Source organism: Danio rerio, chromosome 4 (genome assembly GCF_052040795.2).
Source record: "Danio rerio strain M-AB ecotype USA chromosome 4, GRCz13ab, whole genome shotgun sequence".
Lineage (NCBI taxonomy): Eukaryota > Metazoa > Chordata > Actinopteri > Cypriniformes > Danionidae > Danio > Danio rerio.
The window spans coordinates 65,967,566-65,993,823 of record NC_141024.2 but is presented as its reverse complement, the minus strand read 5'-3'; the positions used below and the strand labels follow the sequence as shown (position 1 = coordinate 65,993,823).

Here is a 26,258-nt window from a genome sequence, read left to right as displayed (position 1 = left end):
ATAGGTGAATTGGGTAAAAGCTCAAAATGACTCTAGTGTGAATGTGTTTGTGTGTGTGAGTGGATGTTTCCCAGGGATGGGTTGCAGCTGGAAGGGCCTTTGCTGTGTAAAACATGTCCTGGATAAGTTGGCGGCTCATTCCGCTGTGGTGACCCCACATTAATAGAGATTAAGCCGAAAAGAAAATGAATAAATGGTGAACAATCAGATTTTCTTGCACAGCTTTTGCATTAACACTCTTATACTAGTCATGTTAGCAGTTGGAGAAAAAATCTTGTCATAGTTCACACCTTTTTGCTGGCTGTACCATTTGGCAAAATACCATGTTTTGTATTTGTCAGACCATCACTATCTCTCTCAATTGTAAAAAAAAAACAATTTACCCCCTGTTTCTTTGCCTTTAGTTAGGTTGGTAAGAGTAAATGTTACAATTTCTTTTAACGATTGCATGTCTTCATTCATAGCTTTAACCCATGTGAGCGACAGTTCATGTGTTCATATAAACTGTGTCGCTCACTTGCTGCAGAGAAGTGTCACAGTGAGTCTTGCTGACAGCGGCTTGGTAAATGCATTGGTCAAGGCTCGCAAAGTTGTCATTTTAATTAAAATTATATTACAAATAAATAAAAGTATTATTATTATTATAATAAAACTATTATTATTATGCAAATATTATTTTAAATAAATAACAGAAATCAATCAGCGAAATAAGATCTTATAAAAATATTTTGCATGAATTTTAATTTCACGAGTTTCATGAGAATTCTAGAGAACACAAAATAAAAATGTATAGAATTATCCCTGACTCTGACAGCAGTGAAATAATGATAACCCACTTCTAGCCCAAATAAACCTTAAATTTGGACTTTGTTTCCCCAGCAGGTCCTATTGTGCTGAGACTAGCTTTTTCCCACAATTTCAGTCCTCATAAAACTTGTTTATGGAACAATCATTTTATTTTATTTCGAAATAAGTATTTATTTTAGGATTTATATTTTTCTTTATTGGATAGGAAGGATAGCCATGGTGACATTCTTAATTCCAAAAACTTCTGCTTAAAACATGTTTTTTTTTTTTTTTTTTGTCATTCTAAAGAGTTTTACACAATTGTTAATGTTATTCCTAAAAACATCATAGTATTGATCAGAGGTTTTCTTTTACACTATCCTGTAATGTTTTCTCTTTCATCTCTGTTTTTGGTCAATTTATGTTTTAGAGATCCAAAATGTAGTAAGTTTTTAAGGATTTTTTTATTTAAAGGCTTAATCCTAAGCAGCTCAGACCTCATTTCATTTTTAAAGATTTTAATTCACAGGAATTAGAAAAAATAAAAACAAGTTACATTTCTTATCCAATTCTGCCCAAAATTAAAGAGCTTCAGTTTAAAATGATTAATGATGTGTACCCAATAAAATAATTTCTGAGATTAATATTTAATACTGAGGATAACTTTTGTCAACTTTGTGAAAGTTATATTGAAAACACTGAGCATATTTTCAATTGCATATACTCATGTACATTACAGAATGTCTCGTCAATATCCATGTAAACCTCTTTTTTTGCTATAAACTAGGCAAATTTGGTAAAAGTAAAGAGAAATTGTACACAGCATTACCTGGTTAATAACCTTTTTAGCTTTATAAAATTGTTCATTCATAAATGAAGTGCTTCAGCAGTCTGTTGAGTACTGGAATTACAACAAATTACTCATGTTCTCATTCACAATAGTGACACTGGGTTTCCCATACAACACTTTATTTGTAGTAATGTGGGAGTTTTCACATGAACATATATTTTAGGGCAACCATGTATAGAAAGTGTAACTGTCTCCATGAAGAAAACTTGTTTCTTTTCTCAAATCAGTCCATCAAAATAAACTTGTAGTGTTCTGAAACCAGTCTTCATTTGTGACCCACAACACATCAAGATTTGATCAAGTCAAAATCTCATAATCTGACACAAATCTCATCTGTCGTAACAGGCAAATGGCATTGTGTAGTCTGAACAGGGCTTTAGGGAGTCTGCTTCAGTTGCTCACAGTCATTGCCTTATGGCAAGTTTACACCGCACGAGTTTAGGCGGACTTTCATTCGCCAACAAGTTTAGTGAAACTGCAGACAAAAGCCCAAAACTTGAGGCAAATGGTTGTTTGTTCACACGAGTGAAATCCGACAATGTGAATGATCGAAAACACAATGCAAAGCTATACTTTCACCTGGCACCACATCGCACACCTCCTCTGACTGCGCGCGTACCTCACGACGCGAACAAGGCTTTTATACTCACCGCATTTGTTGTTGTGATATTCTTTAAAACGACAGGGGGCGGTCAAAAGAATCTGACCGTGAAGTCAGATGAATAAACAAGGAAGTAGAAAATTTCCGGAACTACGTCATATCATTTTCATCATTCAATATTTTTAAGCTAATTATTTTTATTGTTTTTATAAGTTATTTTAATTATTATAAGCATTTTTAGAACCATTCAAGATTTTTTAAATCAAACTTTGATGCATCACTTTCTTTTGTTCATATCTCAGACAGTTTTACCTATTGAAGTTTATTAAAATATTAATGACAAAAGAACATGGGCTGCTCTACAAATATATTTTATTATGGCAAAAATAAAAGCAAAAAAGTACACTTATACATACATGTTTTTTTTTTTTTAGATTTAGCCCACTCCACAATTCACACATTACTGTCTGGCTAGTTTCTGTCCTATACTTATGCTAAAAAGGCAATAATGGTCCAACACTTCTGACCATGATCACCATTAAAGCCAAGAAAAACATGGCATCAGTGTATTGTAAACCAATAGGGTCAAATATTCCTTTCCGGTTATCAAAAAAATAATTTGTTCCTTAATTATAGTTTTGATATTAAATTGTTTTAAATTCAAAACTGTAATGTATAAATCAGTGTAAAACCTACGACTAATGAAAAAACATATTCTGTAATTATGTACCTGGGTCTCCAGTTTTGCCATGGCCTCTTTGGCTTTAACAAACATCCCTCAGGTTTTTCCAAACTTTTTAACAAAAACTGTCCTCTTTCCCACGGCTGTTGCAATTTCTAGCCAAGAATTATTGGTCATTTGGTGATCTCTATGATCATGGATCATAAGGATGTATGTGCAGGTGTACTTTTCAGGCAAAGTCTCAAATATGGCACCATTGCGTACTGTTCGCCCATAATGATGTCTTCAGATGCTCTTCAAAGTGATTCATATTCAACTCAAATCAAAATCTTTCGCCGCACGCACTGTTTGCTTGAGTCTCAAAAAAAAAACATACACTCCGCCGGCCGAAATTATGCCGCACGCACCCAAAGCAAACCTACGCAAACTCCGCGATGACATCACATTTGCTGCATGCACTCAAGCAAACAAGCGGACGCATCAAGTATAAACCAGGCTTAAGAGTGTAGGACAGTGTTCCCTGCAACTCTCTAAACACTTTCTCCTCCCTAATCTTTCTAATTCTATATTCAGAGTCGAAAATTAGTTTGAAGTGTGCAATTTGCACAAAATAAAATAATCAGTTCATAATAACTTGAAACACATATAAAGGTGTTTAGCTTTTTATGCAGCCTGGTAGAAACTCTCACAACCTGGCACATCCTCACCCCTCTTCAGTTATTCAGTTTAAATCTTCAGGCGTTCCAAGGGTTTCATTATCAGTAACTTGATATGTTTTCAAGAGTTCACACTTGTTTGACATGCTGTCCTGGGAGAGAGCCCCAAGCTCCGCTGGACAAGGCCTCATTTTCGCTCTCCATTGTGAAGCTTCAGGTGAGTGCTGAGACTTCTTTTACATTTAAAGCCCTTTCCACACTCACTGCATCTAAAACTATCCTCTCCTGAGTGAGTCTTCATGTGTTGCTTCATAGAGTCTTTGCGTGTGAAGGTCTTTCCACACTGATCACATGTGAACACTATGATTCCAGTGTGACCATCCATGTGGTTCATGAGGCTAGTTTTGGTTGTGAAGCTCTTTCCACACTGAGCACATGTAAACGGCTTCTCTCCGGTGTGACTTAACATGTGATGTTTGAGTGAGCCTTTATATGGGAAACTTTTACCACACTCTGTGCATGTGTAAGGTTTCTCTCCAGTGTGAATCCTCATGTGGATGTCAAGGTAGTGCTTGTGAGAAATACTTTTCCCACACTGTGTGCAGGTAAAAATTCTTTCTTCATTGTGAGTTCTCATGTGGATTTTAAGGGTGACATTTTGCTTAAAACTCTTTCCACACTGAGAGCAAGAGTAAGGCTTCTCCCCAGTGTGAATTCTCATGTGCACTGCCAAGTTTCCTGTTTTAGAGAAGCTTTTTCCACAATGTTGGCATGTATACTTCCTCTCCCCAGTGTGAGTTCTCATGTGCGCTGCAAAATTTCCTGCATGATAGAAGCTTTTTCCACACTGTTGGCATGTGTACGGCCTCTCTCCAGTGTGAATGCTCATGTGGTTTTCAAAGCCTTGTATATAACCAAAACTCTTTCCACACTGTTTGCAGGTGTAAGGTTTCTCTTTAGTGTGAACTCTCATGTGAATATCAAGGTTTGACTTTTTACTGAAACTCTTTCTACACCGTGTACAGCTGTAATTACACATAGACTTGGATTTCCGAGGTCTTCCACGTGATGAAGTCTTTTTAGTCAGTGTGGGTTTTTCATCAGTCGTTATTACTTGGTGTTTCTCAAACTGCTGTTTCTCTTCCATTACATTCAGTTGATGAGTCTCTTCTTTCAGCACCATCAGGTCTTTAAAAGAAAAGAATGAAAGCTCAAAGCGAGAAGCATGAAATGGATGTTTCACCCAAAAATGAAAATGATCAATTACCATTTACTCTCCATCTTGCAGTTTTAAACATTCCCTTTCTTCTGAAACACAAAGAAAACTAGAGTTTTTCACAATATCTTTTTTTCTATGTTCAGCTGAATCAAGAAACTCATAAAGGTTTAAAACCACACGAGGAAGAGTAAACGGTGAGGCTATTTTCATTTTGGCGTCAACTATCCCTTTACAGGGTTCCTATAATTAATCCTTTTTTTTTTTAACAAAATGTAAAATAAGTCTTTGGCGTTCCCAGAATGTGTCTGAGGTTTCAGCTCAAAATCAGATCATATACCTTGCAGAATATTTCATTTTGGGGGTCAGAGGAAAACCAAGTTTTTTTGTGCCTGTGGCTGTAAATGCAAATGATCAAATGCACTCGCTCTAGATTACTCGTGTTGTGCTCCCTTATGTACATCTTCCACTCGATTAAAAACATTTGTGACTTGCTTGCAAGTACGCATAATTCACGCTTATATTAGTGAGTTTGCATTATTGTATTTAAATTATGCTATTGCTTCCCAGTACTGGGTTGAAGCTGGAAGGGCATCCGCTGTTTAAAACATATGCTAGATAAGTTGGTGGTTCAATCCGCTGTGGCAACTGCTGATAATTAAAGGTACTGGGCTGAAGGAAAATTAATGAACTTATGCAAATGCTTAATGCCACGTTTGCTGTAAACTGAAGTGATAAGATTGCAAGATGACATACTTTGCTACTTGTTTTCATTCATTTGTACTTTTTCCTTTGTTTTCTTGCCTTTGTGCATGTCCTGAGGCTTTGCTGAAGACCTACGTGGTGACAATTTATATACCAGACAATATGCAGAAATGCCATCTAAAAAGGCATTTTTGGATATCTTTTCTGCTGGAGACACTGTTGTCCTAAAAAACTACCACTTGGCGGTTTTATACATTAAAAGTGGTTATCGTTCCATGCCTAAACAGCATAACAATATTTTTAGTAGGGCTGCAACAACAAAACCAATAAAAATCAGTTACTAAAAGCGTTGGCAACAAATTTCATAATCGATTCGTTGTGTCGCGCGACACAGACATTTGAATGTTTAAAAAAAACACTTCAGTTCAGCGTGGAGAGGAGTGAACACAGTCTCTCTCTACTTATCTCTCGCACTGATAATGAGTTCAGCGCCTCAAAGACAGGGATGAGGAGGAAGGGAGATCAGGGTAAATCACTACAAATTCCTACTTATGTTTCAATTTGAAGTGAGGACCATGTTGTTGTCCCTGGTGCTGGTGTTTTACTCATTATCCAGCGTGACAAGCATGACAAGTTAGCTCATCATATCATCACAATTATGCAGTGTTTTAACTGTCTAATGCTTATTTTATATTTTAGACATGCAAATACACACATGTACTAGCCCTCTACTGCACGGTGTAACCATATGGCAACATGATACTTATGTTCATTTCCCTGCCACTATTTCTTTAAGACCAACATAATTTTTTTTGTTTGAAAGAGAATACCTTTGTGTAGCCAATGATGTGCTTTGGTTAAGTCACATGACATCCAGTGTTTTTCTGTAGCGCGATTTCTGACAGACTGGCGTTTATTGTGAGTAGTTGCTAAATGCAAATGCAAACGTCAATAAAAACAAAGTATCAAATTATGTTAGATCCACAAAAAAAATCACCTCCTCATGAAACATCACCTCCAGTCAGATATGATGACATTCACAACTCAAATTTTTTTTTTTATCAAATAATTTTTTTGTAAATCGATCAAATGTGTGTGTTGCCAAATGGCAACACAGTGCAATAGTGGAACATGCAATATTGCAATGGATTAGCTAGGCAGATAAGACATTCATATATGCAAATATGCATTGCGGCTCACTTTATTGTACAGGCTTATTGCACTTAAACTTTTTTAGGTTTGGCTCTCGAATTAGTAAGGTTATGAGTATATATTATTTAAAAAATTTCGCAAAGCCTGCCATGTAGCCTACAATAACAATAACAGCAAATTACAAAAAATAATAAGACAAGCCTACTTTGGCGTTGCAATAAAATAGTATTAATTATCAAAGAAATAATTTCAATATATAATTAAAATAGGAAGAAATAAAATAAAAACAAATGGTAACCTGTTTTTATAGCAGGGCCCAATGTGTTCCTATTTTTGTTCTGTTAACAACTATTAAAAAGAAAAAAAACTAAACAATAAAAACACTACTAAGTGATAATAATAATAATTATTATTATTATTGTTATTATTATTATAAAGCCCTTGCTCTGAAACAATCATACAAACCAGGTGCTGCTCGGAAATGGCCATCTTTGCTCAGCATCAGGTGCACAGCAGCAAGAAACTTGGCAGTAAACTATGACCTTATTTTAATGACAAAATGTCTAAGAATACTGCTAATTTACATTTTTATTTAATTTATACATGTGCAATGAATGTAAGCCTGCTAACTGTGTGTGGTTCAAATGATAGAATATGTAAACTTTGTTTATATATAATTAAATAATAATAATTAAAAGCCTGCGTGTAAGGCTTTTATTTTGAGGGCGACGTCACGAGATCAGATTTAGTTTAAATCTATACTGGGTTTACTCCCATCATATCTCCAGAATTATATTTGTAAAAAGCCTGTTCTTAACTATGGTCTTCGCTCACAGGATATTTATTTACTCTTTGTCCCTAAAGTGCGGACTGAGATGGGAAAAAAGGCTTTTAAGTACGCAGCACCTTTTGCTTGGAATAATCTGCAAACACAGTTGCAGTTCAAAGACTTGATTTCACTACAAGCTTTTAAAAAGTTTTAGAAGTTGAAACAGGTTTGTAGATGTTTTGAATAGATGTCAGTGTGATTCATGTTAACTGTAAATAGTTTTTTGTTTGTTGTCTGTTGGACTCATGTGACTTGTGTACTGCCTAATCTTGGCCAGGACGCTCTTGTAAAAGAGATTTGATTTTTAATCTCAATGTGTCTTTCCTGGTAAAATAAAGGTTATAATAATAATAATAATAATAATAATAATAATAGTTGACCAATTAGAGGAAAGTGGGCATTTCAGCACCGCCTACATGTGTAAAATGAATATTAAAATCGTTTATCCGTTTTTCTACTTTAAACCAAAAAACGAAAATCCAGCCAAAATGTCGTTTTTCGTTTTCTTGTGAGCAAAAGAAAAACGGAAAAACTGCCATTTTTTTCCTTTCCTTTATTCCGTTTAAAAATGGAAAACAAATGAACAAAACGTACACAGTCCATTCTGCTGTGACGACCCCCAATTAATAAAGGGACTAAGCCAAAAAGAAAATGAATGAATGAATCAGCGTTTCCATTTAATGACTTAAAAAGAACAAAATCGTCACTTCCTGATTAACTGGCGCCAAATCTCAACAGTAAAAACAGAATTTACTGTGGTAGGAGAAGCTACATGAATCTTTTCTGTGTTTAATAAATGACTTTCACCTCAGAGGACAATGTCAGCACACAATGAACATGTGGTGAAGATTTAGCGCATGTTTTTTCATGCCTATATTTCAAAAGTTATGTGCATCATGATGTTTCCATCAACTGTTTTTTTTACGCTCATAGCCTATCCAATATGCACATAAAAATAGGTGGCTGAATATGTAAGGCTAAGTGAGAAATACTGCTTCATTTTTTTAAAAAAAGAAAAGGAGACCGACAGAAACTCAAAACAGAGTTAAGAGAATAAAACCTGCTGACCAGGTTAGGTTCACAGAGTATGTTACCAAGTTACCTCTCTTTCAGAAACAGGCTTGACTTACCCTGCTTTCTCGAATTTCACAAACTTGCCATTTTGATACGCAAATGCCAGAGTTTCTCTCATTTCAGGGTTAAAATGCTCTGAGTTTTCACTCAACCTCCTTTCTGAAATGGGGCATATGAGATGCTATTGTTTTAAAGCTTCAGTTGCCTATTGGAGAAATGACTAGGACTAATAAACGGCTACTTTCTCCACAAACAAATGTGTTCATGTCTATACATACAAAGAAAAAGAATTAAATTAGAAAATATGACTTTGCAACAGGGGCGAAGCAGAGGCACAGTAGATAGTGCTGTAGCCTCACCACAAGAAGGTCGCTGGTTTGAGCCTCGGCTCAGTTAGCGTTTCTGTGTGGAGTTTGCATGTTCTCCCTGCCTTCCCATGGGTTTCCTTCGGGTGCTCCGGTTTCCCCCACAGTCCAAAGACATGCGGTACAGGTGAATTGGGTAGGCTAAATTGTCCATAGTATATGAGTGTGTGTGTGATTGAGTGTGTGGATGTTTCCCAGGGATGGGTTGTGGCTGGAAGGGCATGCGCTGCATAAAAACTTGCTGGATAAGTTGGCAGTTCATTCCGCTGTGGCGACCCCCGATTAATAAAGGGACTAAGCCGACAAGAAAATGAATGAATGAATGACTTTGCAACATCAAGCAGCATTAAGCATGGGCCATGTGATGGCCAGTGTGGTGTATGTTTTGTTAATTTAGTTTTGTTTTGAGTTTAAGTTACCGTGCTGCAGTGCCGACGAGGAACGGAGTTTCTGGATGTAGTCCGACAAACTAAAGGGCAGACGTGCCGCCAAGTGGCATCTATTGGTTCCGCCAGACGATACCATTGGCTAAATGGCTTGGAGGGAGAGCTGATCTTTAGTTTAAGTTCATTAATGATTTGCAGTGTTTGTTCAGATTTATATTTAGTTTTGCTTCATTTAGAATTTATTTAACTAATATTTAGATTTGTATTTAGATATTTGACTTGGTTTATTGTTGTTGTCTGTTTTTGTCTCCCCCTTCTTGTTTACTGTGGACTAGTCCCTCTGGGGTCCGTTCTTCGTACGTGGATTACTCAGTTAGCTGGATTTGGATATTGACGATTTGACATGATCCAGGATCGTTTCGTTCTTCAAAGCTGATCCGAGAGTTGTTGTCATAGCAACAGTTCTGCTAGGTCAAACCTGATCGGGAGCAGGTTCAAATCATATAAACAGGATTAGATTGGCTTAGTTCAAGCAAAGATAATACAGAAAGTATGTACCGAATTCTGATATTTTCTTACAGTAGTAGTTATATAAAGTTAGGGAAATGGTACATATTTTTAACTATATATATAAAGTTATAGTCATTAATAAAATAAATTAAGTTATACATTTTAATAAAACGTATGCAATCTGCACCCTCGAAATAAAAGTAGGCTACAAAGATTGCCACCTGGTGGTGCAAAGAGAAAGCTTATTGATATGAACTTTTTAGATCGCTTTAGTACAAATTGTGTATAATAGAAATGCACAATATGTGACTTTTTTAAAGCAATCATTTCAGCAGTCATAAACATGTTTTGATAGTTAATATGCCGGTGATTTGATGCTTCACAAAAGTTGCAGACGCCTTTACCAATATGAAAACACTTTTGTAAACAACCAGTTATTCTTTACACCGATTACAAAATGGCTACTATAATAAAGAAAATCTTTTCTAAATGTGGAACTAAATACACTGATTTGCTTCGAAATACATGAATAATACACTTGACACATGAAAGTGTAAAGCCTGCAGCTCACAACAAATGTGGAAGGTTATTGCGTGTCATATTAAACAAGCCGTTTACTGCTAATTTGACGTAATTTTGCTCACATGGATACTTGAATATTAATCAGATGATGTCATTACGCTGCTGTGCCGTCATCCAATCGTTGCATTGCTGATCATGATTTCGAGGATCGATACATCTGTCCTTTACAACACACGCAGCGATCTCAGATCAGTTTATCCAGACATTCTAATCTGATCCGCGAACTCGTTTGAAGAACCAAATTAGCGAGAGATCAGTTATCAAGATTAAAAGATCCGGGATCTGCCAAATAATCTTAGATCATTTAAGCAAGGTACGAAGAACGGACCCCTGGTATAAATGTGGTCTGTCTTGTCATTTCAAGGAGTTCTGTTTTTGGTTTATTCATGATTAGTTTGGTTTGAACTCAGTTTTGTTTTCTTTGTTTAGTTTATTGATTTTTTAATTGATTTAATTGTTTCATTTATTTATTTTTTGAGTTTTTGAGAAATTTTTTGACTTTATTAAAAATAATTATTTTAAAAAATCTACTTTTTGTATGCCCCTTACTATATGTGCTGGCTCAGTCCGTCACAGACCAGTATAAGATTCTGACGGTGTGATAAACTTGACTAAAAATATCATGATTTCTCAGTACTGTGATTACCATTTATAAATATATTCTTTTTAAATGTCTGGTTAAAAAACCTAAACTTTTTTTTCCCCTTTGAACACAACATATTTTCACTTGAGAAACTTTGAAAGTATTTTGGAGCAGTAAACATGTCAGGCTAAATAATTCAAATTAATTTTTTTTACTATTTAAAACAGCATCTTTGGATATATTTTCTGCTGGAGACACTGTTGTCCTGAAAATCTTCAAACAAAATGTAAAAAAACGTATGGATGGTACAGCAAAAATATTGTTTTTAAAACTTTTTTTAAACCGCGGTATACCTTGAAAACTGTCATTGTCCCATGCCTAATACCGTCCAATGGCGGCACCTGCTGGTACGTGAAGAATATGGTCAATACTGACAAACTTTACACTCAAATGTTTGCATATCATCAGCATGCTGTAATCCATTTCTTAAACAGCAAAAGTCATTTTAGACTAGTTTGTTGGCCAGTTGTAGTCAGTGCAATGCTAAACGTTATTGTTCCACTATAAATTGTTAGCTTTGCTTCATGTCGTCCCTCAACAACATCATATAGTTTAGAATACTGTACAATGTTTTATAACAGTTAATTATTTTACTGTCCATTTCATTCAGCATATTTAATATTGGGCGCATCCAAGCTTTCTGACATAAAGAAATTTTTCAAATGGCCCAAATGGAAAAGATTTTAATTTGCCCTTTCAAAATATATATATTTTTATTTAATAATACAATAATAAATGAATAATGAAAAAAAAACAATATTTTCGATATTTCTTAACAAAAGCTCTAGTTGTATTGTTTTGTAATTGTTTTTCAAAATAACCTTTAAAAAATTATTTAAAAAAAAATTGCAAATATTTTGAAAAGTTTTAAAAACTATAATAAAATAAATCTATGCAAGTCGATATCCTCAGCAGGAAATACATAGAGCTTATTTAAACAAAAGTTATTGTGAGAAAAAATAATTAAACTATTATGATAAATAGAGTTTAAACTTTTTATTTAAAAAGGTAATTTTAAGTTTTATTGAGATGCATTGTTGGTGATTTTGGACAGGCTGAGTAGCAAAACATGAATAGAGGAAAATGTAGACTTGTTAAAAAAAATAAAAATAAAGACCTACACCACAATACTTTAGTAAATGTAAGACTTTTTAAGGCCTAAAATTTTTATTAGCCCTGGTAATTAGGTATTATAATAATTCTAACAGTTTAACCGCATAAAGAAGTTGATGAAAAAAGGGAATTGTGATCAACGTGACATATGCAAATGGAAAGTACTATACCAACACTATCACTGTAATAGCAGATATCTTCTATGATATACTACTATACTGTAGGTCAAATATCGACAGCTCAGTTATAGTCATTCATTTTCTTGTCAGCTTAGTCCCTTTAATATTCCAGATGCCCTTCCAGCCGCAACCTATCTCTGGGAAACATCCACACACACACACACACATACACTACGGACAATTTAGCCTACCCAGTTCACCTGTACCACATGTCTTTGGACTGTGGGGGAAACCGGAGCAAACCCGCGCGAAGGCAGGGAGAACATGCAAACTCCACACAGAAACGCCAGCTGAGCTGAGGTTCGAAACAGCGACCTTCTTGCTGTGAGGCGACAGCACTACCTACTGCGCCACTGCCTCGCCCTCATCTCAGTTAAACTTTTTCAATTTATTGTTTTTATTTATTTATTTTATATATTGCCAGTGCTCAAGGACGCTTTACCAACAGTAGAAGAACAAGGAAAGCAATAACCTTAAGAAGGTAGAGAAAATGGGAGACTAATAATACATAAAATAATGACAAAAAACATGAGAACAAGTAACGAATGAAACTCATTTCTGTTTATCAATGAGTGCTTATGTGCATTTAGGAGAACTAGGCAGCACACTCAGGGCTGCAAGATGGATTTAATTATAGAGGTAAAGTTGGCTTTATATTCGCACATTCAAACTTTCCCCTTAATATTATAATTTCATAAAATTATTTTTGCAAACTCTAAATAGTGAAATCAAATTAGCAGTCAATGGCTATCAAAGTACAACATTGTTCACAGTCAAATGCTGTGATTTCAAGTTATACTTTCATGCTATAAACAATATAGAGACTCCTAAATGAACGAATGTGTAAAACCAACTTTACCTCTATATGACTGAGTTGGTCTTTGAGAATGAAAACTAACCTGTTTGTTCCTGCAGATCTTCCTGTTTGACTGTAAATGTTTCTTCAATCTTCACATCTTCACTCTCCTCTTTAATAAACGCCATCTTTACAACAGTGTGAAGATCCGTCGCTTCAGCAGGAGTTTTTCTCTGTGTTTGGACACTTTATCCTGTTTAAAACGAATAAAACAATAAAAATGTCCTGTTTAAAAATAGAGGTAAAGTTGGTTTTATATTCAGATATTCAGACTTTTCCCTTAATAATATAATTTCATAAAAGTATTATTTGCAAAATCTAAATAGTGAAATCATATAAGCAGCTAATGACTATCAAAGTACAACATTGATCACAGTCAAATAAACAGTGTTAATGTTGTTTTCAAGTCATACTTGCATGCTAATTCCACTCGAATATTCAAAACAACATGATAAACAATACATAGACTGCTAAATGAACGAATGTGTGAATATAAAACTTTACCTCCATTGTTTAAAATAGATAAAACAATGAACAGAAACAAAATAACTTCTCTTCAACACTTGCTTCAACAGTTTCTTTATATGAGAGTAATTAACAAAACGTGTCTTTAAAACACTTATTACACACTTTTCTGTTACTTTATTCAAACAATAGCCCTCGGTTACTGAGAATAAAATAGTACTACGTTGAATAAAGGATTAAAATATTTCCAACAGCAGGAACATAATTTAGCATCGTATAAAAACTAAAACCTTCGAACTTTAACTTTAAATCGGTTTATATCTGTGTAAACATTTTAAAACAAACCTTTCTCCAGTTGAATCACAGCGCTGAAGCGGCGCCGCCTGATGACGTCACACGCCAAAATAAAAGTCTTTTCTTGTTTAGCTTTCTTGCCACTTACTTTTGCAGTCATGACTTATTGATATATTTCTCCCATGGTTTTCACTTTACACTATATCTGCTTTCTCTCACACAAACCTTAAATCTAAACATTTTCTTAACTTTTTTAATCCACTTATGATGACTTGTATGTCTGCAACACATTACTTCCTATTAATATCTGAGTTTTCCCAGAAATGGGTTATGGCTGGAAGGGCATCCACTGTGTAAAAACTTGCTGGATAAGTTGGCGGTTCATTCCGCTGTGGCGACCCCAGATTAATAAAGGGACTAAGCTGACAAGAAAATGAATGAATAATATCTGAGTCCAAATCTCATCCTCATAATTATGACCTCTTCTTTTCTATTTCTAAAACATCATAGGTCTATATAGAGTTTCCTTTTTTCCACATGAATTGTCGTCTCTTGTTATCTGTGTTCCACAATTCCTGCCATTCTTTAGCAATATCTTCAGTAATAATATTTAATTTACCTTTACTTCAGAAGCATTAAAGGGATAGTTCACATAAAAATCACAATTTTGTCATTTACTCATCCTCTACTTGAGCCAAACCTGTTTGAGTTTCTGCTGAATGCAAATGAAGAGAATACGGAGGCAAAAACAGACATGGTTCAGCTGTTCTCATTTTGGACCTGGCTGCTTTTTTCAACATTTTCTTGCACACAAAATGTTCTTGAAACTTGATTACAGTTGAACCACTAAAGTCATATGTCACATGTTTTAAAAATGTTTTTGGCTCCTTTTCTGGACTTTGAGCATCTCGGCACTCTTGCTGTCTATGACAGATGAAGGAGCTCTCTTATTTCATCTAAAGTGTCTTCATTTGAGTTCTGAAGATGAGCAAAGTTCTCAGGGGATTAAACAACAGGTAGAGGGACAATCGTTCTTGAGTGCTTAGTGTACACTGTAAAACACGCCTCCCATCAGTGCTGATATACAGCCTACAGCCACATTGCACTGCTTTTTAAAAATGTATTTATTCATTTTTTATTGCAATAACAACTGGCCATTACAACAAATAGAAATACAAAAACTGATAGAAGGCAACATCGCACTGCTACTCGTGTGATATTACTCATGTATTCATTTATTTTTATTATTTTTATCAATCAGGAGTCACCATAGTGGAATGGACCGCCAACTTATGCAGCACATGCTTGACACAGCGAATGCTCTTCAAGCTGCTACCCATTACTGGGAAACATGCATACACACTCATTCACACTGCATGCATACCGCATGTCTATGGACTTTGGGGAAACCAGAGCATCCGAAGGAAACTCACACGAACACGGGAAGAACATGCAAACTCCACACAGAAATGCCAACTGACCCAGCTGAGGCTTGAACATGCGACCTTCTTGCTGTGAGGCGATCGAGCTACCCACTGCACTTACATGTGTAATTATTTGAGGTAAACTGGTATTAGTGAAGAACTATGCTTACAAATGGTTGTTATTTTTAAAACAGGTCAAAAGGCACGATTCAGATGTAGTGATCTGGAGAATCAAGCATGTATTGTTATAGACACTATGCTTATTTGTCTTAAGAGATGTTAGGCAGGTCCTGTTCATGTAATATGTTCATGTAATAGTCTATCAAGTTGGTATTGGCATGAACAGCTATACATGTTAACGGGTTTCTTATATGTAAAATGGTCCTATTCAGTTAATGGTCAGGCAGCTATTACTAAAGATGATTGCACACAATGATGAGCCATTTATTTAAATGAATATGTTACACAGATATTTAAAATTCATTGTTGCAAACAGGTTAAAGGAGTAAGTGCAGTTGTTGTTTTATGTCATGTTCACTACTGTAATTAACACCATTGTGAAAAAGAAGTCTGCGAAATGCTGTAGTTGGTGTAGGTGGAGCAGGTTAATCACATTAACAGTTCTGCATTGTGTAGTTATGAAAGTGAACTCTTGTCATTGAATTATTCTGTATAAACTGCCTATACAATAATTTAACTTGAAATGTAATTATTTTCTGATTATAAATATTTAGATGCATCACAGTATGTGATAGCTTTACTGTGTTAAAAGGAAAAGGTTTTGTCACATGGTATCTTATATATGCTTTTGTGAATGTCTATGCATATTTGTTTGAACAAACACAAATAAAGGGAAAAACATCTTTAATACATACCAGGTGAATAAGAGGCAAAAAAAGAAAAAAATTGGCACAGAAACAAGTTACATTTTAATAGTTAAAATCTAGAGACATTTTTGAAAGGAAATAATTGATCTGTTAAGAGTGTGTTGACTATTACAAAAGTCAGTAATGAGCTGCATGTGCTTTAAGAGAAATAAAGGACTCTAAACTCACATAAAGAACAAGTTCAGTGATAAATAAATAACTAAAACATTGCTAATAGTTAGCTCATGTCAATATATTGACTAAACTTAACATGAATAAAACTTCACTGTGAAGTTTAGAAATTGTTTCTTTCAACGAAGGATAATATATCACAGTTTAATAGTATACATCTTCTATAACTATTATATAAGTGAATGTAGTTGTGTGTATTGATAAATCGGTATGGACTGAGTCTTCAATGCTCATTTGCATCTTTAAACAAAGACTTCAGCCAAGAGACTCTGAGAAGCTTCTGCAAAAACAACACACAAATCTTGCACTACCTTTTAACCAGGCTTGGGAAAAAATAAATTGAAATGTGTTACATATCATAAGTGTATCGACATTAACTACAAAATGCAGCAGCCAAAATAAAAAAAAGCTTTCATCAAAAGTCCTATAAAACAACAGCAACAAAACAAATGAAGATGGCTAAAGTCAACTTATTTTCCCAATACATCATTATTTCTCTTTAAACTGGTTTGTAAAGCTGCTGAACTTCCCATCCTCTACAGTAATGTGTCTCGAGTCTTCACTGCTCCCCACTGCTCATTTGCATCTTTATACTAGAATTAATGGGGGCCAATTGAGTCTTATCCAATCACATTCCAGATCCAGTATCTCAGCAGGGTTGCATCTATATATTCTGGGTTCCTAAAAGAATCTTCATTGGCTTATTTTGCTATACGAAAACAACTTTGGAGGACAAACTACAATTTTAGATTCCTACATTGGGATTATTACCAACAACAACCTACAAAGAAAAACCCACTGAGGCCATTTCTCATCCCACTTCTTCATTGAAGACTGAAAAGGTGAGTTGCACATTCTGAATTTACACTCAAATAATATCTGAATGCTAATATTATAAAATGTAAAATCTAAACATGTGTGGATGCATTGTTCAACGTTCTATTAAGTTATTCAGTCATTTTAAAAAGCTTCTTCACAACTGTTTAGTTTTTTTGTTTGTTTGTTTGTTTGTTTATTTGGTTATAAATATTGTTTTTATCCTGACAAATGGACTGTAGCCCAAATAAGTTTCAACCTATTACATATATAGCTTGGAACCTGGCAGTCAATTTTGGAGAATTTGATGTTTCCCCATTCAAACATACAAAGAGGTGGTAACATCAGTGAATGCAAGTGAATGAGTTAAAGCTATGGATGAAGAAATGCAATCGTTCAAAGAAAATGCAACCTCTTACCAACCTACCTGAAGGCCAAGATCTAGTGGGGGTAAATGGGTTTATTCAATGAACATAAATGATGGTCTTACAAGTACAAAACAGAAAGCAGATAAAGTATAAAGTGGAAAACGAGGGAGAAATGTATCAATAAGTCATGATAAAGAATAAATGGGGGGGAAAAAGACTTTTATTGTGGCATGGTGGTGTGATGTCATAAGGCTGCGCCGCTCCCACACTGTGATTCAACTGGAGAAAGGTTTGTTTTTAAAGCTTTTACACAGATGTAAACCGACTGATTAAAATTTCAGGTTGTTCGTTTAATGCTAAATGTACCTGCTGTGGACAATATTATTTTAACCGTTTATACAAAGAAGTATTATTTTACTCACAGTAAGGTCTATTGTTTGAATAAGATAGGATAAACTTTATTTGTTCCCAAGAGGAAATTCTTGTCTTGTGCAAATAAGTTCTACAGCGTTGCTGTAAGCAGACAATAAAATAAATAAAACAAAGAAAATAATTAACAACATTTGTTAAAGTTTAAATAAAGCAACAGTAAAGTGTGTAATAAGTGTTTTAGTGAAGGTTTAATTCATTAAATAGCATAATGTCATTCTATTCGAAGTATACATCACTATATATAAGAAATGGAGTACTAGTCTTAATCGGCTCATTTGTGTCTATTGTTTCTTGCTCAGACTTACCTGATTTCTGTTTGTTAATGACTGTCATATAAGGAAACTGTTAAAGCAAGTGTTGAAGAGAAGTTATTTTGTTTCTGTTCATTGTTTTATTTTTTTTTAAACAGGACATTTTTTATTGTGTTGTTCATTTTAAACAGGATAAAGTGTCTAAACACAGAGAAAAACTCCTGCTGAAGCGACTGATCTCCACACTGTTATAAAGATGGCGTTTATTAAAGAGGAGAGTGAAGATGTGAAGATTAAAGAAACATTCACAGTCAAACAGGAAGATCTGCAGGAACAAACAGGTTGGTTTTCATTCTCAAACACCAACTCAGTCATCTGATCCTCATTCAGATATATTTTAATAATAATACTAAATTAAATCCATCTTGCAGTCCTGACTGTGCTGCCTAGTTCTCCTAAATTCACATAAGCACTCATTGAAAAAAAGGAATGTGTTTCATTTGTAACTTGTTCTCGTGTCTTTTGTCATTATTTTATGTATTATTAGTCTCCCATTTTCTCTACCTTCTTGAGGTTATTGCTTTTCTTGTTCTCCTACTGTTTGTAAAGCGTCCTTGAGCACTGGCACTATATAAAACAAATAAAAACAATAAATTAAAAAAGTTTAACTGAGCTGAGAATATTTGACCTACAGTATTCTCATAGAAGAGATCATCTGCTATTACAGTGATGGTGTTGGCTTAGTACTTTCCATTTGCATAGGTCACGTTGATCACAATTCCCTTTTTTCATCAACTTCTTTATGGGTTTAAACTTGTTTGTAGTAGTTGTTACTAGTTCTCACTGATAGTATCTACAATTACATCATCATTATTATAATAACTAATTATCAGGGCTATTCCCTATTTAATAGCCGCAGGGTCTTAAAATGTCTTAAATTCAAAAACCTAAAAGTTTAGGCCTTAAAAAGTCTTAAATTTACTGAAAGATTGTGTTGTAGGTCTTAAATCTTTTTAAAACAAGTCTTCATTTTCCTTTTTTCATGTTTTGCTACCTAATCTGGCCGAAACCCATACAATCACCAACAATCCATCTCAATAAAACCTTTAACCTTTCATTCAAAAAGGTCATTTTAACTCTATTTCTCATAATGCTTTAATTATTTTCGTGCTTCATTTGTTTAAACGTGCTCTATGTTTTTTCTGCTGAGGACATCGACCTGGACAGATTGTTGTGCATAGATTTAGTTTATTATAGTTTAGTATAGTTAGTAAAACATTTGTGAATTTGTTTTTTATTTTAAAGAAAGTTTATTTTGGAAAAAAAAGTGTGGATCCAAGTAGAGCTCTCTTGTTTTTACACAATATTTAAGATTTTTTGCTAAGAAATATGTAAAATATTTTATTGTTATTATTATTATTATTATTATTGATTTATTATTGTATTATTAAATATTTTATATTATATTTTTTGATAGGACAAATAAAAATCTTTTTCATCTGGGGCATTTGAAAAATTCCTTAATCTAAAATTTCATTCATAATGGTCTTAAAAAATGTCTTAAGTCTTAAATTTAACTTGGTGACACCTGTAGAAACCCTGATTTAAAGTATGTCAGAAAATGTGGATGCCCCTAATTTGAAATATGCTGAATGAAATGGACACTGAATTAATTAATTATTATAAAATATTGTATTCTAAACTATATTTTGTTGTTGTGGGACGACGTGAGACAAAACAATAAAATCATAGTGGAACAATAATGTTTAGCATTGTACTGACTACAACTGGCCAACAAACTAGTCTAAAATGACTTTTGTTGCTTAAGAAATGGATTACAGCATGCTGATGATATGCAAACATCTGAGTGTAAAGTTCATCAGAATATTGACCATATTCTTCAAGTACCAGCAGACATTGAAATTGGAATCTTTTTGCTTGAGACTTTTTTTTTAAAGAATACATTTTTAGATCCTAAAAACAGTGTTGTGCTGCTGAGGTGTAGGACAATAACTGTTTTCAAGGTATAACGCAGTTTGAAAAAAGTCAAGGTTTTAAAACCGCCAATATTTTCTGCTGTACCGTTCATCTGTATATGTAAGTTTTTTTTTTTTTTTTTACATTTTGTTTTAGGACAACAGTATCTCCAGCAGAAAAGATATCCAAAGATGCTGTTTCAAACTGTAAAGAAATCTGTGTTTTTGAAACCAAAGAAGACAGCAGAAGTCAAGGATTTATTTGTATGATTTAGCCATACATGTTTACTGCTCCAAATTATTTAAAAAGTTTCTCAAAAGAAAATGTTTTGTGTTCAAAGAGGAAAAAGTGTCTGTTTACCCAGACATTTAAAAAATATGAGAAATGCTGTTTTGGTCATTCTAAAACACCTCAACTGTTTAAGTATTAATGTTATTATATTATTAATGACCTCCAGAGTGTCTGGAGCGAGTCAAGAGCGTCTGTTCTCCACATCTCATTGCTTCAAACACTACCACATGTTCATTGTGTGTCGGCATTATCCTCTGATGTGAAAGTCTTTTATTAAATAAAGAAAAGATTCATGTAGCTTCTCCTACTGCAGTAAATTCTGTTTTTACTGTTGATATTTCATGCTAGTTAATCAGGAAGTGACGATTTTGTTTTCTTTGATTCATTGGATGGAAACGCTAATTTATTTGAATATTTTTTGTGATCTTCCAGTTTTGCAAATAAATTTAATTTGCATTTTTGGATGGAAACATAGCTATTGCCTACATTTCAGTCACTCAAAGAACAAAGTCACGTATGAGAATGGCTTGTCCTTCTTTAATGAATAAATAGTTTAAATTCACAGATCTTCAACAGGAACATGTACTATAACTAGATTAATGGGATTATTACTTGTTCAAAAAACTATTTAGTACTGCTTACATTCTTATTATTCAAATATTTTTATTGATTTTTCAAAAGTCTTTGATTTTTCCACAACAAACAAATTAAAGAACAAATTAACATGGTACATACCTACAGACATACTCATATCCCATAAAGAAAAAGGGAAAAAGAGAAAAATAAAAATAGGTAAAAACAAATCAGGAAATTAGGGATAAACTCTCACTTAGGATATAATAACCCCTGAGCGTTCAGTGTAGGATAGGAAAGGCTGCCAAACCTCATAAAACTTTTTTTGTAGAGCCTCGGATGGTGTACTTAAGGTGCTCGAGTTAAAGATGTGATAACACTTCTAATATCCAATGATTGTGGGATGGCAGGTTCGTCTTTTTCCACCTGAGAAGAATCAGGTGTCTGGTCAGTAAAGAAGAAAAGGCAATGATTTCGACGTGATTAGCTGACAGGTACATTTCTTCTGCCACTGTACCAAAAATTGAGATCAAAGGATTAGGATCCATATCTTTATTACATTTAGATGAAAATTATCTAAAAATATTGGTCAAAAATGATGTAATCTAGGGCATCCCCGGAACATATGACTTTGAACTACTGGCTCCAAACCACATCTGGGACAAGATGAATCTGACCCTGAATACATTTTTGCCAGCTTGCTCCTAGATAGGTGAAGCCTATGAAGCACCTTAAACTGAAGAAGACCATGTCTAATACATACAGAAGATGAGTGTACCAGTTCTATGGCATATTGCCAGGCTGTATCTGATATTTCTAGTCCCAGTTGGTCTTCCCAGTTTTGCTTTATACGATTTAGGGAAGTAGAGGCAGTTCTTTGGATCACTTCATATAACATGGACATTACACCTTTTTGATATGGGTTCATGTTTACCAATTCATCTATACAGCATGCTTTTGGTTGGTTCAGTGAAGGAGAGAAGTTTTTTTAACGAAACCAAAGACCTGAAGGTACCTAAAAAAATTAGAGTGTGGAATCTCAATGTCTGTTCTTAACTGTTGAAATGAGAAAAATATGGCATCTTTTAACAGGTTCTTATCACAGTTAACTCCCTTCCTAGACCATCATTGGAACGCTGAATCTATAAGAGAGGGGGGGAACAATGGATTTAACAAAATTGGAGCAGAAATTTGGCATTGGCAATCCACTCTCTTCCTTCTTTTTTCCAAGAGTTCCTTTCTTATGCAAGGAATTTTCTTATCCTAGAGAAATGTAAAAATACAATTACCATATTTTCTGGACTATAGAGCGCACCTGTATATAAGCCACATGCGCGCTATTTAAAAAAAAAAGAAAAAAGTTATACAAACCGCACCGGGCTATAAGCCGCAGATATCTATGTTAAAAAATTTGAAATTTACTGCATGTACTGAACGATTTTGTACTGAAACTGTACATGTATGTATGTACTGTTGGACTATTTCTCACTTGCCTTAGTCCACCCCAATTCAATAATCGGTCAGGAGTCAATTAATCAAAATCAATGAATTTATTTATTGAGCATAAGTGAATAAAGCGAAGGTCAGGATCCTGGGCTTTTGAAGAACCGTCAGCCAAGCAGTCTGGATGTCCAAAAGCTCTCAAACTCTCTCGACTCCCTCCTTTTATCCATCAGCAGCGTTCAATCTTTTTGGCCACTCCTCTGATCAGTTACCCCCAATCTCTATTGTTGCCATCAGCTGTTATCAGGCAGAATCATCTCTCAAAGGTCTGTGGTCTGCACACAGAGATACCTCTGCACACAGAAACAAAAGGGCAGGTGAAAGTATCACTTCTCCTTGACATACTTGACACTACTGACATCTGGGGTGCAGCAAGCAACTGTAGCAAAAAATCATCAAAGCACAGCTGAGCATCATAACTTCCTTATAGAATTATCAGGATAATATCAATTTTATTAAAGCATCATACATCATGCATACACAGAAAGCAGTATAAAATGCTGCATCTACCCACATCTGCTTTTCCTCCTAGTCCTGTCTATGAACTCTTGACCTGTGTATGCACCCATCTAGGGGAAGCCCCTCTGCAGCTCTGTCTCCAGCCAGCACCCACACACAGCTCTTGTGGTTTTAGCAGTTAGTTAGAAACACATTATAACAGGTGTTAAGTAGAAGTACGCTATATCAGGAGACATCATCATATCTGACAAAAACACATATTGTAAATTATGAATAGTGAGGCAAATGGGAGTATATTCCTCCAATAGCAAATATATATCAAAAGAAAAGAGTGATTAGTAAGACAATAAAGCAATATTTTCCTCATCTGCTCCAGTTCTCCTTTCTGTATAGAAAAGTCACACGTCACAGCTGCAACCCAGACAGGGACTTTCTGCAAGACTTGTTTGTTACAGATTTAGTTATTTGACATTATAGGGGTGAAAGTTCCTGTCTCATTTTAAGGTCAAACAGAATGTCTTATCATATCATTGCGTGGGCTCATTAGATTATCATGGTTCAAGCAAACACATATGCATTATAAGCATGAGCACATATATATAATTCAAAAGAAGCATTAGACTGTAATTTTATTCCTTCAGTACCTGAACAGATTCTTTCTGAACATTGCCTTTTAACACGGCAGCAACTTTGCTGATAAAAACAGAACATAAAAAAACGGTATTTATTCACCTTTATTTCTCTTGTGTTTGAAACCACAAGTCACTTTAATCATCTTTGCTGAAACCCATGAATTCATCTTCTTCAGTGTCGGAGTTGAACAGCCTCAGAAGCGCTTCGTCACATTTGTCTCCATCAGTCTCGATCTCTGTGTTGCTTTCATCCTCTAGTAAATTTAGCTCTGAAAGTGCACCGCTCTCTTCACGTAGCAGTCCAGCCTTTCGGATCCCAATGGTAATGGTGGATTCTTTGACAGCACTCCACGCTGTTTGGATCCACTGACAGACATCAGAAAAGGATGCTTTTTGCATGCGGCCAGTTTTTGTGAAAGACTTTTTACCACTTGTCATCCAAGTCTTCCACTCAACCCGGAGTGCACCTTTTAAATGCCCAATTCACACTGATGTCAAGTGGCTGTAAATACGTTGTTGTACCTCCAGGAATCACAGCTGTAATGGAGTTTGTTTTCTTGATTGCTGCTTTCACAGAATCTGTGATGTGGGCCCTCATGCTATCCAAAACAAGCAGCGTTTTTTTCTGGTGAAAAAATCGGCTTACCGTAGCACTTGGTTAACCATTGCTTCATTAGGCCTTCCACCATCCAACCTTTGGTATTAACTTTGACCACTATACCTTTCGGGAGTTGTTCTTTGGGCGTAGTTATGTGCTTAAAAATCACCATTGATGGAATTTTTTGTCCGGATGCCGTGCATGTCAGAACGCAGGTAAAGTGCGTTCTCCTATGGCCAGTTGTTTTCAACAACACGGATGATGCACCTGTCTTGGTAACAGTCCTGGTCAGAGGCAGATCAAACGTCAAAGGTACTTCATCCATATTATTGATGTTGTCTGGTCCAATGGAGTTCTCTTTTATCTTTGTTTCAACGAATTTGTGGAAGGTTTCAACTTTTTCCTGATAGTCAGGAGGGAGTTACTGACAGAGAGGGGTCCGTGCTCTATTGGAAAGGTTTCATAAATCTGAAACACCATGACGGCCCAGCTTTGAAACCTTCGATGTTCATTTTGAGGCAGACTGTTTTGGCTTTCAGTCTGATCTTTACAATGCATAAACCTCGGCCATATGCTCTATGTGTGTTCACCAAGTCTTCCAGGACATTTTCAAGTTCAGGCCAACTGCTTTTATGTCCTCTTAAAGCTTTTCTCGACTTTTGGCATTGCATGAGCTCTTCTCGCTACCGCCTCCAACGCCTCACCATAGATTCCTTGACGCTAAGCTTGCGTGCAGCAGCGCAGTTTCCTTCCTGGGTAGCAAGCCCGATTGCCTTTAACTTAACTTGAATCATATGAACTTCTTTTGAGGATTTGAATATAATTTCCAGTTAGTAATTTGTCATGAGTGTTCTATCTGCTAAAGAAAAAGTAGCGCAGTCTATTTTTCTTTGCATAGATTTTTCGTCTCTTATTTTTTATTCTACCGGTAATTCCGATCAGAGCGTCCCTAGCGGTGGAAGAAAAATCCACAGAATAGCTGCTTCTTTGTATAAGCCGCATGGTCAAAACCTAGGGAAAAAGTAGAATCTTATAGTCCAGAAAGTATGGTAATCAACTTCTTGAAAAATGAATTGACAAAAAAAAAAAAACAGGCACAGTCTGAAATAGAAACAGAAATCTTGGTAGTATTGTCACTTTAATGGAATTCATCTTCCCATCCAAAGATAAAGGAAGGATTTACCACCATGCCATGTCTCGTTTGGCTTTGTCTAATGTTGTTTTAAAATTATTATTGAACAAATCCTTATATTTGCGTGTCACACTCACACCCAGATATACAAATTTATCAGGACTTGCTGAAAATGGAAAGGATTGGAACGACGTTTGCTGTGCTCTATCATTGATAGGGAAAAGGAGACACTTTGCTAGATTGACTATGTATCCAGAAACATTTCCCAGTTCTGAAATTATTGTAAGAGCTTTTTGAATACATGTATCTGGATTTGACAGAAAAAGAAGATCATCAGCATATAGCAGGAACTTATGTTCTTGTCCCTCTCTGAAAACTCCTTGCAAGCTATCTGAGTTCTTTACGATTGCAAGAGGTTCAATGGCAATGTCAAAGAGCAGAGGGGACAGAGGGTATTCCTGCCTCGTTCCCCTAAAGCAGGCATGTCCAAACTCAGTCATGGAGGTCCGGTGTCCTGGAAAGTTTAGTTCCAATGCCAATCAGACACACCTTGACTTCCTAAACAAGCTCTTACTAGGTTTTCTAGAAACACCCCAGGATCTTATAATTACAGCAGAGTAAGCTGATCGGACAATAAGATTCACATTTAAGTGGATCTTTTTCCCTTTTAAGAAGTACTGTTATAGCAGCCGATGTCATAAAGAGGGGGGGTGATTCCGAGACAAGAGCTTCAGCAAATACCTTGCACAACAGGGGTGTAAGCTTGACAGTAAACTTCTTATAAAACTCAGCTGGGAAGC

At 35.2% G+C, this 26,258-nt stretch overlaps 2 protein-coding genes across 4 annotated transcripts in view; one reads left to right on the top strand and one right to left on the bottom strand.

The window, feature by feature from the left end:
• Positions 1-26,258, top strand: part of LOC147845203 (uncharacterized) — a 449,333-nt gene that overhangs the window by 81,885 nt on the left and 341,190 nt on the right. The window lies entirely within an intron of this gene.
• Positions 1,739-14,051, bottom strand: LOC100329790 (uncharacterized). 3 transcript variants are annotated; one of them, XM_087250302.1, is made up of 4 exons: positions 13,996-14,051; positions 13,229-13,378; positions 4,843-4,883; positions 1,739-4,763 (listed from the first exon to the last, which is right to left on the bottom strand). In XM_087250302.1, exons 3-4 carry the CDS (start codon positions 4,871-4,873, stop codon positions 3,763-3,765), a joined length of 1,032 nt encoding a protein of 343 aa, XP_087106428.1. In that variant the 5' UTR covers positions 4,874-4,883; positions 13,229-13,378; positions 13,996-14,051; the 3' UTR covers positions 1,739-3,762. The 3 variants fall into 3 exon arrangements, with proteins under 3 accessions (XP_087106428.1, XP_087106429.1, XP_087106427.1); XM_087250303.1 differs by having other exon boundaries at positions 4,843-4,880; XM_087250301.1 differs by lacking the exon at positions 4,843-4,883.